Source organism: Callorhinchus milii, unplaced genomic scaffold (genome assembly GCF_018977255.1).
Source record: "Callorhinchus milii isolate IMCB2004 unplaced genomic scaffold, IMCB_Cmil_1.0 Scaffold5, whole genome shotgun sequence".
Classification (NCBI taxonomy): domain Eukaryota; kingdom Metazoa; phylum Chordata; class Chondrichthyes; order Chimaeriformes; family Callorhinchidae; genus Callorhinchus; species Callorhinchus milii.
In genome coordinates, this window is record NW_024704746.1 from 27,276,256 (window position 1) to 27,291,219 (window position 14,964).

At 39.4% G+C, this 14,964-nt stretch overlaps 1 protein-coding gene across 1 annotated transcript in view; it reads right to left on the reverse strand.

Moving 5' to 3' along the window:
- abcc9 (ATP-binding cassette, sub-family C (CFTR/MRP), member 9) overlaps positions 1-14,361 on the reverse strand; it is a 50,904-nt gene extending 36,543 nt beyond the window's left edge. The window contains exons 1-12 of the mRNA XM_007897275.2: positions 14,159-14,361; positions 11,716-11,857; positions 10,040-10,161; positions 9,437-9,603; positions 8,047-8,289; positions 7,001-7,186; positions 6,603-6,641; positions 5,330-5,494; positions 4,213-4,368; positions 1,344-1,478; positions 529-691; positions 259-299 (exon numbers count right to left, since the gene is read on the reverse strand). Of these exons, the coding sequence (XP_007895466.1) occupies positions 259-299; positions 529-691; positions 1,344-1,478; positions 4,213-4,368; positions 5,330-5,494; positions 6,603-6,641; positions 7,001-7,186; positions 8,047-8,289; positions 9,437-9,603; positions 10,040-10,161; positions 11,716-11,857; positions 14,159-14,303 (1,704 nt within the window). The 5' untranslated portion in view covers positions 14,304-14,361. The remainder of the gene's footprint in view (positions 1-258; positions 300-528; positions 692-1,343; positions 1,479-4,212; positions 4,369-5,329; positions 5,495-6,602; positions 6,642-7,000; positions 7,187-8,046; positions 8,290-9,436; positions 9,604-10,039; positions 10,162-11,715; positions 11,858-14,158) is intronic.
- Between the last annotated feature and the right edge of the window lie 603 nt (positions 14,362-14,964).

The following is a 14,964-nucleotide window of genomic DNA, read 5'->3' on the forward strand; positions in this document are numbered from 1 at the left end:
AAATGACCAAATTTTTTTTTTTTTTGGAGGGATTTTCACCCCCGGAAAAGCGATCCACCAATCCACTAACAACCGGGTTCCTATTTACTGCTAAGAGGCGTGTGGACTAAGGAAATTAGCCCAACGTTTCGCCCTGCCTGGAATCGAACCCAGGTTCTCTCTCTTCCGAGGCGAGTGCTTTAACCACTCAGCCACAGCACCCCTTAAGTTTCATGCAGTTCTCCTCTAGTGCTTTCAAATAATGTCCTTTCAACGTACCATGAGAACAGCTGCAATCGGGATGGCTGTATTCATAAAAACTGTAAAAATAAAATAAAATGTCGAGTGGTAGGACACCAAGAGAGAGAGAGAGAGAGAGAGAGAGAAACAGAGAGAGGGGGAAAGAGAGAGAGAGAGAGAGATCATTTTATCTTATAGAGTGTTACCTTCTTTCAACACAACATTAGTTTCCAAGAATGTGGTAAGCATTCTAATAATTCACAACATGCACATCCTCAAGGTAACGGGCTAACTTTCATCAATACTTACTGGATAAGGACGTGTATAGGGCAAAGGTCTTGAGGCTGGTTAATTCCTTCATTCTGGTTTTTTCCACGTTGTTGCAGAAAATGTGTTCCCAGGCGTAAAGTTTCAAAAGTTTGATGCCTTTCAAGATCTCGCTGGTGTTCTTCAGTCTTTCTGTGGAGTAGTCCTTTATGGGGATATAAAGCAAAGGTAGAGGAATGAGATTAGAAAGATTCACCATTACTTAATCAAACGGCAGAACAGGCTCATAGAACAGATCATAAAAGGGGCACCATACAAATATTGGGTTATGAAAGGAAAATGATTGTAAAACTGTATTCTTTTAACTATTCGTGAAATTCAATAGTGCATAAAAGTGAACAGTTGCAACAATAAAGCCATTCACTCAACACACAATATCATGCTATATACAATACTAGTATTTAATTAAAACAGGTAAACCAGCTCATGATCTTTGAAATAAAGCCCAACTAATTATTTAAATGAGTAGCGTGATGAATTCCTGTGCCGTTTAAAGTGAGCGACGTACGTTAGGGGAAATGGAAAACATTGGCACTTTGGGCTTTGAGTTCTCAACGGCATAACGATCACGAGATTGGTTCAGTTGAGGAAGCTCTTCAGTCCATTCAACATGAAATTAAGAGTATAAAGCGGGGCATTAATCTTCACCCTACTGGATTGCACTGTACTGGATGAACTCAACCTTCCTCACTTTGATGAACATCAGAATTCACCAAATGATAAAAACTTTGAATCAGGAATTGAATACTGACCACCGAAATTCGCACTAACATTCTCTCTTAAAACGCAGTACAAACCAAGGTGTTCTTCTGTGCATCGGCAAGCTTGGTTGCTATGAAGTATTGGAGTGGAGCGAGCATCAGGATGACAAAGGCGCCAATTAGAGCACTGTTTCCGAGCATGTAATAGAGCAGGATAACTCCCATGATAATCTGTCAAACACAATGCATAATACATTCAGCAATAGCATAACCATCAATGTCCAGACTAAGGGATAAAAGTTTTGTTCTGCGATACGACCATGACCATTGGCGAGCAGATTTTCCATCATGTGCTTGCTTTGCCAAAGGCATAATGTTGAGCAAAATTTTTACCCTTAAGTGAAGGGTAACATTTTGACAACAACAACAACTTGTATTTATACGGCGCCCCTCACGCACAGTAGAGTCCCAGAGCGCTTTAGAGCATCTCTTTTTTTACTTTTTAAACTGCTTTTCTACAGTTTTAGTGTTTTTTTTTAAAAAAAAGGCTTCCAAATCAGACTACATTCAAGAATTTTCGACAATTCTGGGCAATGTTAAATTTTAAGAAAAAATGGTTTTCTTACCCCAAAACAATGCACAACACTTGAAGCATTTAATAAGAGGGTAGATGTTGGATTCTATGCTTTAAAAGAAACCAGCGGACAGTCCTTGGAGATGGTCAGTCCTCTGAGAGTTAATAATAATAATAATCCTTGCATTCAATATAGCTCCTTATCACGTCTTCACAACAGTCTCAAAGCACTTCACAGAATATAATGTAACGTGACTGTATATTTTGTGGGTGAAATGTGGCAGCCAATTGTACACAGCATTCTCCCACCAACAGATTAAGTGACTTTTTTTTAAAAAGGGATTATTACACGCGGAAAAACGATCCACCAATCGACTATCAACTGGGTCCCTACTTACTGCTGGGGAAACAGAAGCGTTGAAGCAATGAAACTTGCCTAATGTTTCTCCCTGCCCGGGAATCGAACCCAGGTCCTCTAGCTTGCGAGTTGACCTCTATAGCTCTAAATATTGCATCTCTAGCACACATACTACTGAAGCTCCCTAGAGGGAAGGATTCTATTACCCTTGCTCAGCATCCAATTCTGTTTACGCCACATTTTCAGAACAGGGTAACTCTGGTGCACGCAAATGGTCTCTCGTATATTTTCCATTCTCTGTTAGTAGAAGCACATGATACAATACAACAATACCAAATTTACATTTATATAGCGCCTTTCACGTGGTGAGGACATCCCAAGGTGCTTAATAATAATAATCTTATTAGCAGTGCCTTGCTAAAGAGATGGATGTAGCGTTAGGTTTTGGCTGACTCTTCAGCACTCGGTAGTATTTAAAATAATGGGGAGTATTAGTCTAAGCTGCATTTTCCATTATGTCATTCTCAAGTTATGTGCAAATAAGGTAGAATCACAAAGGACAGAAATGTACATCAAACAATACAAAATACAATACTCGTAAATCCCTGACAGAGTAAAGACCTAATAGAATTACTGCCATTTTAATTCAATTGACTAGGGTAATAATAACCTCTTTAATGTTCTTGTGCCAGATGAAGTCACTTTCACACTGAGATCCAGATGTTATTTCAGACTGCCATTATGGAAACACGCAAATAAACCCATTCAAATTTGTTGTGCGTGTATCTGACCACGTAAACTATGCCAATGATTAAACCCATTTCTCAGCAGTAAGGAAATATATCGTGTGCAAAAGGTACATGCCAAAACACAGAGCAAGAACATTTCAAACAGGGTCTCTCTTGCTTAATTTACCAACGCATTACACTAGTTACTTTGGTCAGTTTCAGTATTACCATTCAATTATTATCAAAAAAATACTGCAGTGGGACTGAACTCTGGTCTGGATAAATGGTGCAAATTACTCGAAAATAAAATGTTTATTGGATTGAACGGAATATAACACAAAGGAAATTAGTCAGGAAGCTAGGGTTGAACAGAAGTAGTCAGTATAATTTCATTTGTTAAATTCAATTTGATTTTGGTCAGACGGGCGTGGAAACCCATCAGTTTGCTTAAGAACAGTCCAGCTGAACTAACAGCTTGTTGCTAAAGGATAGCCACTAGTTTGTTAACTTAATTTTCCACTTGCCTATAGAGACAAAAGCAGGTACTATCCAGTGCATTTTAGACACAAATTAGGGAAATTTACTATCAACAACCATCAAAAAGTGCAAGTTCTTTCTCTCTGATCACTGTAATAAAGTAATACTAAACCATAAAACCGTAAACCATCTTACTAAGGAAAGCAAAATGATTGTACAATGTTTGGAAAAGGCTACAATTGAACTATATCTCACGACATTTTATTTGAATCGTTTGAAATACAGATTGTGTGTGTACAAAACGAGTGATTAAGTACATTAGACGTGTTCTCTGCTCGTCAGTACATTTGCTGATGTTTAGTGATGTGCCCTTATAGTGGTATTTTCCATTGTTTGCACACTCCTTTAAAACGTCAATAAATTTAGCAGCAAGTGGAAAATAATACTGTCAAGGCCACTAAATTTACTGACGAGCCGTAGAATAAGCCCCGTAGTGCCGAAATAGACAGTAGTTTTGCGATCATTAACATAGCATTAATAATAATCCTTGCATTTGATACAGTGCCTGATCACATCTTCGAGACGTCTCAAAGCGCTTCACAGAATATACTGTTAAGTGAATTGGCTGTACATTTTGTGGGCGAAACACAGCAACAAATCGTGGATTGAGTGACCAAATGATTTTTTTTTTTTGAGGGGATTAAAAGCAAAAATGTTAACGCCTTCTTACAGAATGATTGAACTCCTATGTTCCTCTCCACACCTGCGGCAGGATTTCCTTTCTTACATATCAGGGTTTGTTAGTGAAATCTTACTTGAGGTCTCTACCTGCACTGGCATGGCCCACAGATTCGGACATAAGAACAAAAACCACATCAACTGGTTGGTTTCTATTGCAACGAGATTGTTGATTTGCCCCAAGGTCATCTCCCCCATGGACATGTTGGATGTGGACAGACGAAGGATCTTGTTGTAGATCATAGCCTGAGGAGAAAGACAAGTGGTAAACCAAGGAGACACTTTCAGCAAGAAAAGACATATTCTATTAAAAATATACAACCAGCACATTATCAACAACAACGACACCAACTATCAGAGGCCCGACTCCGCCACTACCTCACTGTCAGCCTCCCCGACTCTTCCCTCCACAGGCTGTAGATCATCCAGAAGTCTGCAGCTCGTGTCAAAAAATGTTGATTTCATTCTTTTCTCCTCTCCAAGATCCGCCAAAAGAAGAAATAAAGGGCAGATGTTGACGCCTCTCACCTCTATTGGGAGGAAAAGCTCTGAACGTTTATCAATGGCTGTTATTCTAGGATGTTTGATGAGAACTGTATTGACTGGGATGATACATATTCGATGGATCAAAGATGTCTCACAAAGTGCTTCACAGAATATCAAAGTTGGAGGAACTGAGGTTGTATGTTACTGTTATAGTCTTAGCCTTATCCTTGTGACTCTCCATTCAAAATATATTTCTTTGTTACAGTCTGATTAAAACCTGATTGTATGATACTAGACCACTCTTATTTTTATTTTTAATTCACTTTAGTCCATTTTCTCTGGAGCTGTGGGCCAAATGAGACTGACAGCAAGAGTGGGAACCCAAGCAAAGTGCTCTCAGATCTCTACCAATGTCCACTGGGAAACCTAACTCCTATTTAATACAGAGCTTAATCTGTGTGACAGTTTAGCTGAGAACCAAATCTTAGATGCAGATGCACAAACGAAAAGGCAATCGCCAGGACTGAATTAGTCTAAATTCCAACTTTTATCTGCAGTAACATCTCAAACAATTCCTACCGAATCCTTGAGAACAAGTTGCAAATTCCATAGAACACGCTTGAGCATATATATTCCCACAGGAAAGAAGCACGTCCATTAAAAAAGAAAACAGCCAGCACTTGACAAGATGCAGTTGGACAGAATGAAGTATCTTACACACCAGTAAGGCTCCACGTAAATTGATGCCCGTCTCTATAGCAACGTAGTAGGAGGCTTGTAAAAAGGTTCTCTGCAGTATGAGTGCAAGGAAGAGCAGAACTGCCAAAACATATTGGTTCTCCAGAAATTCCTTCGATGACAGGAAATAAACGCCCAAAAACGTTGCCTAAAAAAGGAAAGGTTTCAGTAGAAAGGAGGAAAGATAGCTATTATCTTAAAGTCTGACAGCAGCTGGGTTAACGTAAGCTGCAATTAAAAACCACAAAAAAGATTTCGAATGTCGGAGGCATTTATTTTGATAAAGATAGCATGGCAAATAGGAAACATTATCTGCACAGCTTATAAACGCTGTCGATTCGTTTTATCAAATATTTGTGGTTGAATTTGAGGAAAATTACTTTAACTTGTCTAACCACAGAACCTTGGCCACCCAAAATAGTCAAGTCTTCAAACCAAACAATTTAGGTACCAGATGAGTCTGGAATTTTCCATGCGGTAATGATGGCAACCTGGTTAAAGGCAGTGCGTCTTGTGAAAAAGGGTGGCACTTAGGACTTGAAGTGCCATTTGACAGCGCTTTTAAACACTTGATGGCTAAATGCATCATTATATCATCTATTCTGTACCTTTAATTTTAGTGGTGATTAGTTCAACGGACTTGTAAAACATATATCAGGAATACTAAGGAGGGGGAACCAGACAATGGGATAGTGAAGCAGAAATAATACTAACAGTGTCAGGTTTTAACTCTGAAAGTCACATCACCGCAATGGGAAGTTGTTCTGTATAAGTTTAATGCCTACCTTATTGTTATTTATTATTATTACTGTTACCTTATTGTGTGTTCCTTGTGAGAAGGATTTGTGAATGGAGGGGAGGGATTTTTTTGGGGGGGTTAATTGTTCCGTCGTTAATACATTTATTGACCAGGAGATATTGCAATCAAATCATATGCAGTGGAATCCTACTACCTGCAGAAAGTTGGGAAAACTTGTAACACTACTGTACTATAACTATACTATAGGCATAAGAGGAATAGCTGCAGCAGCACTTAGGGTAAATGGAACTTGTTAAAAAATGTGCTTTTGTTAACAATTCTAGGAAAAGTCTTGTTAAATCAGCTGCTTTCACTGCTGGTTGAGCAAAATGAACTCTTTCATTGATCAATCAATCAATCAATCAATCAATCTCTCTATTGTGCTATTTTTAAACAATATGACCGTAATCTAGATTTCAGAGAAAAAAATGGATTTTAGTAAAATTCTGTTACTTACTGTGTCTGTATGGTTCCCCGAGGTGGCAGTGCTATTATCCTGAGGGGAAATCACAGCCAAATGGAGCTCTGTGAACCTCATGTATATTTGATCAGTATTACCCGACTGTTTTTTTTTGCCAACTTGCTCTTTTACTATAAAGAAACATTTTGACGTGATAAGGCCTTGTCAAACCAAATGAGCGGTGGTTATTTATATATTATTATGATATTACTATTAATATAATACATATTAATATAATACATATTAATATTGACATATTAAATACACCAATTTGGATCTTTTAACAAGAATGTAAGGTTGACATCCTGCTTCTACAGTCAACACATAACATCTCATTTACTTTCGAGAGGAGATAGTCGCAAATAATGAATCGATTCGGTACACGGCAAACTCACCGTGGCATTGGGTTGACCTAACTTGCTAAGGTGATCGACGATTTTAAAGATGCAGAGTGGTCCAGCAAAGCCTAAGAGGTCGGCCAGATAGCGGAATGTGCTGCTAAGAAAGATTGGGCGACCGTAAGCCCTGTATATCGAATGCCATATTGATGGAGGATATCCCTCTAGATTGTACACCTTTTTCTACATATGAAAATAAAAGCGTTGCTGTTAATTCAAGAAGAACAACTGCAATATTGATCTTCTGCATGATAGATTTGCACAGGATCACCCATTCTTAAAAGCTGCACTAGTTTTAAATCAATCAATACAAAGGAAACCACATTTATGTGTTTGAATAAAGTATCTCAAATGTGTGCAAAAGACCCACAAGAAAGTGGTATGGTAGCTGATAATAATAATAATAATTATAATAATAATAATAATCCTTGCATTTAATATAGCGCCATATCACGTCTTCGAGACGTCTCAAAGCTCTTCACAGAATATACTTTAAAATGAATTGACTGTGTATTTTGTTGGCAAAACGCGGCAGCTAATTGTGCACAGCAGCGTCCCACAAACGATCGTGGATTGAGTGACCAAATTATTAATATTATTTATCTTGAAAGGATTACTACCCCCGGAAAAGCGATCCACCAATCAACCGACAACCGGGTTCCCACTTACTGCTGGGTAAACAGAGATGTGTGGAGTCAGGAAACACTTGGTATTGTGGTACAGGAATGATACCCGTAAACTAAGGTTTACTCAAACCAATGTGCCGGGGACATCCTTTGTGGATTCTCTGACCCACAAACACAATCCAGATAAAACTCCAGAACATCCCTCACTTGTAGTTTCAGAACCCAGGGGTTTAAGAGCGCAAAGGATTCTAGCCACAATAATTATGCTTCCTGTGTTCAATTAAAATCCTTCTCTTTTGTCCCAAGGCCTCCCCTATTATTTTTTTGTCCAGCGGAATACACGTTCATATTCCTTTACACATGTTGCTTGAACGACAGCAACTCTTGACAACGCAAAATAGCAATTCAATGCTTTACCTTTTGCTCTTCATAAGCGTCTTTCAAACAGACATAATTTGTGAGAGCTCTCATGGCGATGGGAAGCTTGCCAATGATTTTCAGGTCTATTGGCCTCTTCTGTGCTGAAATGATGAGGGTGTTCAGCCACCAGTACGTTGCCTTCGATAGTAAATTGACAAACGGTTGCAGGAATCGGACACCGAGATCTTGCAGGTCCTCGGGAGGTTTTACCTTCTTGGGGATTCCAAAGAAAACGTATTTCTATGAAAATAAGCAAAAAAGTAAGACACAGGCAAATTAAAACGAAATGTCCCCCACCCGGCCCCTCTCCGCCATCAGTGGTCGGGCCTTCAGCCTCTCTGCCTCCACCCTTTGGAAATCCATCCCACAGTCCCTTTGCCTCGCTCCCTCCCTCCCTCGCCTCCATCAAGGCACGTCTCAAGACCCTCCTCTTCAACCATGCCTTCAGCCACCAGCCCACCCCTACCCTCCCCGCCCTCCACCCCCTCCCTGATCCCAATCCCTAGCTCGGGGTCAAATCCCTGACCGTCCAGTGCCTTGGGATGTCCTCCCAACTTGAAAGTTGCTGTTTCTAAAAAATTTTGCCTGTGTATCAGGAAACAGCTGAACCGCATTATTTTTTGAACAAATTGGTAGATTACGTCTAAATCAACACAACATGTGTGTGTGAAACGAGGCTGCAATTCTTTGGTTGGATGAGTCTGCTGTGCGAGCGTACAAAAATGACACATCTTTTATCTCTAACTGTTAGACAATGATTACGGTAAAGATATATTATGTGTTTATAGCTGATGGATCTTTTTACAGGACTGACAGTTACACTGGAAATAAAAGGCGCATTCAACTAATAATCTGGTTGGCGCTTGGGTGAGGATTTATTATTTGATTATAATACTTTTCACAAGATCTACAATCGACTTCGCTGCATTGTTGAAAATGTTCTAGCCTGGGAGCCTTTTGAAGTGTGAACGTAAGTGGCAGTAACTTGCGAGGTTTACGATAATAAAGCTCTGGGACCCCACCACTGAGTATAAGTTGTTGTTTTGGTAATAGGAAAGTATCACAGCATTAAATTTCATTTCGCCCACGAAACACACAGTCAATTGACTTTACAGTATATTCTGTGAAGCGCTTTGAGGCGTCTCGAAGACGTGATAAAGCTCTATATCGAATGTAAGGGTTATTATTAATATTATTATTATTATTATGATACTGTAAAGCACAGTGACTGTGTGTACTGCGGGACATGGCAACCCAAGGAGTAAAATTTCACCTGGTTCTAAATTTACTTTATTGATGTAGCATTTCAGAGCAATCCAGAATTTGTCAAATGCTTTGATACAGTTTTTAATTTTGAATTAAATGATCGCTGGCAATACATACTTACCCTCACTATGATTACATTGACCTCCACCGCCATCAGCGATCCATAAAGGATGACCAGCATTACTGTTATACAGAACCGTAGCTGAGAAAGGCCCACACCGTGATCACAATACTTCACCAGCTTGATAGTTTTGGTGATAAAAGCGAGGATCCAATAGATAAAGAGAGCTGTACACACACACACACACACACAGACACGCACAAGTTATAATCCGTCCTCAACCATAAATAAACTTTTACAGCTAAATATATATTGCGCAATTGCTCTTTTTTAAATAAAGCTTCAACATTGCTCAAAAGTTAAGAGAAATAAATCTTGCCTATTTATTTCAAAAGTTGTTGAGATATTTATTCTATCTTAATGCGTTCAATACTGCATTCCAATATACCTTATTCTCTTGTAAATGCTATATTTATAATTAGTAAGTCAGTAAATTAAATTATTATTACTTCTCTCAAAAAAGCAAATAAATAACATATTAACATGTTAAGAGATTTTAAGCCTACGCAGCGTGCTTTACAAGTGTAATTTATTGTTGTTGTGTTGTATGCAATCTATTCTAGAATGCTAACAGAAAAAATGCTTAAAATGCGGTTTACTAACCTAATAGTAACTTTGGAAAATTGGAGGTTTCTATATTATGATAGTAGACTATCGATGTAGTTGCAGCTATAAATCCCATAAACGAAGGCATAAATAGATGGAGGTGTCGAGTAATCATTTTTCTGTTACAAGAAAAACAATCAAATAACAGTAAATAACGTGAAATTTTAGTAATTAAATATGTGAGTTAACTCCTCTGCTCCTCTGGCAGAAAACATGGCATAATTCTCAACTGTAAAATATCAAACAACTGGAATGTTCAGAAGGATTCAACCAACCCATCTTGTATCTGTCCCACTCAGATGATTTGGAAATCATTTGAGTGTTTTTAAGAATAAAAATCACATTAATCTTAAATAAATAATGTCAAAACATCTTAAACTGCTTTACAGGTAATTGGTATCAAGTGTTAGTGTCTACATTTAGAGATAAACATGGCAGCCAATTTGCCACAGATAAGGTCCCATGAGCAGCCATGAAATGATGTTCAATTGATCTGTTGGTCAGGATAGTGTGAGAATGAATTGGAGCTTGTTGAGGCTGGTGAGGAGAAGCCTAATGTTGAGGTACGAAGGCATGCATGAAGATTTTAGCGGCAGGGAGGTTCAGATAAGATGTAAGTGAGTATTTTATTCTCTATTCTGGGCAAATATTTGAATATGTGGAGTCCTGTAACTCAGTGGCTAGAGCCCTCGCCTCGCAAGTGAGAGACCCAGGATTGATTCCCTGGCAGGTTGAAACCTTGGGCAAGTTTCCTTACTCCGCACGCCACTGTTTGCCCAGCAGTAAGTAGGAACCTAGTTGTTAGTCGATCGGTTGATCGCTTTTCTGGGGGTGATAATTCCTTCAAAAAAAATAATAATTGGTCACTTCAATCCACGGCTGTTTGTGGGACGCTGCTGTGTGCAATTGGCTGCCGCATTTCGCCCACAAGATACACAGTCAATTCACTTTACAGTCTATTCTGTGAAGCGCTTTGAGACGTCTCGGGGATGTGATTAGGCGCTGTACCAAATGCAAGGATTATTATTATTATTATAATTAGAAGTGAACCCACAGTTTTGTAATGCACATTCTGTGTGTTGCCCGTATGTACCATTTAGAATTCTCTACGTCTATAACAAGTATGTCAGCAGTATCAGAACAATAGCAATGTAATATGTTATAGTGTTATGGATGTACTATAGGGTCTAATTTGTATGAAGGCATGATTTAACGCCTTATCACGTCATTTGGACCTCTCAAAGCTTCATAAAGAATCCCATTAGGAGTCCCACTGACTGGTGGAACTTAGCTCTGAAAGCAGATCATAACAGAATGGAGATCCCGGGTTGGGATTAGTTAGTTCTGTTTACTAAAGGATATCCTATTTTCTGACTCAGATTTTTTCTTAAGAAACCCCATTAATGAACACTACAAATTGAACTACTATTTAAACTGATAATAATTTGGTCACTCAATCCACGGCTGTTTGTGGGACACTGCTGAATGTAATTGGCTGCCGCGTTTCGCCCACAAGTATACAGTAGTTTCACGTTACAGTGTATTCTGTGAGAGGTCTAAACGACGTGATAAGGCGTTATATCAAATGCAAGGATTATTCTTATTATTATATTCATATTTTGTTTTTTACGATTTTAAGAAATGTTAACGATGTGACAGATTCGAACCCTTACTTATCTGAAACCATTCCTTCCGCAATTTCACAGACAAGCACGAAGAGAAGCACAAACGTGAGAATCCATCGTAAACTGTGCCCAGGGAAATGCAACCAAGTGTTGTGATGAATCTGAACCTTTGAGCTCTGGCTCCCCCATCCTGAAATTCAAACACACAAGATATTTCTGTAGAAACACAAATGGCGTGAAGAGTTAATCAAACATCCTACCTACACATGGAGATAAGATTGTCGGAATGGAATGCGCTCTCTTTCTCTCCCTGGAGGGATGCATCCCACTTACCTAATTCCAGAAAGTATTAGGCGTAGGTTGGCAGGAGCTAAGGCTTGGGGACCAGAATGTGTGTAGGGGGTAACTGCTGGTGTATAACTAATTAAAACCACACAGCTTGCCACTGATATCACTGCCTGGCAAGCTTTCGCGCTGTTTGTCCAGCTAGGACCACCCTACCCATTAGGGCTTTGACTTGCAGGTTAACGGGAGCTGAGCGGGATGCCCCCAGTTAAACAACACAAACGGGAATGGGAAATGGCTCTGCAGTCATAGCTGGAGGAGCAGCAGATAAGGCAACCTCAAGGCGATGCCACAAATTCTGCCTGGCCTCTCAGATGATGATGGCAGATGGCGTTGTAGAAATTCAGAATAGTCTCTTCAGGGGGGTTCTGATCGCAATGCTGAGGCCTCAAATCAAATGGCAGTGTGGCAGATAATAACATCAAGAGTGAATGTAGTCAGTGTCATCGAACTGACATACTTGGATGTTATGATAAACAATTGAGAAGGAGTGCGAGGTTCACATTTGCTGGAGTTAAGGTTTTGTAGTCAATGTGGCCAACTGTGCGATATTCAGCACATAGCTAATGTCTCTATAAGCTCCATGATCATTAGATCCCAATTACGCAGGTCTTCATATCTTTGAGATTTCTTAACGCCAGTTTTGCCGTTGGCTGTTTTGCTTGCTTGTGTTTTATTTATATTCTATCTTCCTCCCTCATATGATTTTGTTTGATTATCTTTGAAGATCAAGGAAGCAAAACCTGTCCCCAGGCGAGACAGTGGGTCGGCTGGGTTGAGTCTATGATGGAGTAGATTTGCAGTGATCCTGGGAACGACTGTACTTGATAATCCAAATGCGTGTTTAAGAATTGTGGGAATTGCGTGCCTTTGGTCACCTTCCCCCCCCTCCCCAGGCTCGGTCCCGGGATCCATTACTGTGAAGCGCTCTGAGACGCCGTCCGGCGTGGAGGGCGCTATATAAATCCAAGTTGTTGCTGGTATTGTCGTTGAAACTGATTTTTAAATTAAGGCCACATTTAAGTTTCCCCACAATTCCGCACAATCTTAAATTGTAAGGCAAAAGAGCCTTCCTCACGAGATGGAATTTCGGGCCTGTTGTTGTATTTTTAATTTGTATTGGGCCAGAAGAAAGTATGTTGATTGGACTGTTTTCTAGTCCACTTAACCACAACATCAGCAAAAACATCATCAGCTACAAATCTGTCACACCTCTGCCTCACTTTCCACCCTCCCCTTCAATACCAGGTTAGGAGGTTTTCTTGAATCATATGTATCTAACTGAAATAGATTTAATCCAATTGTCCATTTTTAACTTTAAGATGCCACATTTCTTTCTTTTTGACAAACTAACAAGCTGAGCAGACACGTCCAATTGAAAACACACCCTGTTCCTAAATTCATATGTGGGAAAAAAACTATGCCAGATCAATATCACTGGACCTGAATTCCTGGAAGAGACCGGAATAGCATAGGGCAATCAAACACTACATTAATAACTGCTTAGACTGGAATACTGAAGGCAAAGAAACTTGCAGTAATAGCTGTTTGGAACAAGAATAGCACCGGCAATTAAACTACAATGATTGCTGTTTAATTGCGAGGAGGTCACTGAACTCTGAGCTTCACAAGAATGTGAAAGTGTATGGAGCAAAGATATATCACTTCCACCTTCATTCCCAATTGCACCCACAGTCCAATCTACCCTGTGATATACTATCTATCTACCTACCTACCTACCTACCTCACTATCTATCTATCTATCTATCTATCTATCTATCTATCTATCTATCTATCTATCTATCTATCTATCTATCTATCTATCTATCTATCTATCTATCTATCTATCTATCTATCTATCTATCTATCTATCTATCTATCTATCTATCTATCTATCTATCTATCTATCTATCTATTTAATAAGCACCCAGCTCTGCAGCAGAAAGGCAGCATTGTGGATTACAGACACAGACATACACGAAAGCAAAGGTTCCCTTGTTACAGAACAATTGGATGGATGTATTTATCATTAATTCATTGATTTATTCACCATTCCAACGTTGTTATCACTCCACGATCTCCCTCTCTCTCTCTCCCCCTCCTCCCCCCCCCCCCCCCCGCTGAAACAACGCCAGGTTTTACTTACCAATGAATAGTATCGGGAAGGTGATAAAGAGCAGAAAGACATGAGGGACCAGATTCAGAGCATCCACGAAACAGCCGTTGTTTAAAACACCATCTGCGACATCGTAGGCTGAAAAGTTGTCATTCCCACAGAAGGAAAGGGCCATAACTGCCAAGTGATCCTGAGCAAAGCAATCACAAGCTTCTCTGTGGCCTCACCATTTTCCCCCTTTTTTTTGTAATAAAAGATAAGGACCCGATGAAAGAACAATCTTTGGACCATTCAGTACAGTCTGGGCAGAAATTGCAGCAAAGCGACTCAAGCTATTTATATATATATATATATTTATACAGAGAGAGAGAGAGAGTTACACATGACGTTCAGGCAATGAACACACTGATGTGTAACTGATCCGCCCCCTTCTGGACCAAATACATCCACACAGAATCTCCCTCTCTCCAAACCTGGGCCGTGTCTGACAATTTCCCGGTAGTTATTCAGATAATTTTATTGTTCACTGATTCACAGCAAATCTGCCACCCCCCCACTTCCCCACCCAACTGATTGCGGTATTGATTAACAGGAGAATCGATAATAATAATAATAATAATAATAAGATGACAATAATAATTCTTGGGTTTGATGTAGCGCCTTATACCATCTTCGAGACGTCTTAATGGATGGGGATGTGTATGAGTTGCTGAATAGAGTTTTAATATTAAGGATTTATTAATTCCGAATACTGTAATATATTCTAACCACAGGCAATTTACGAATGCAGGCTGTTGGGAAACTTTTGTACATTGTACATTTCGCCTACAAGATAC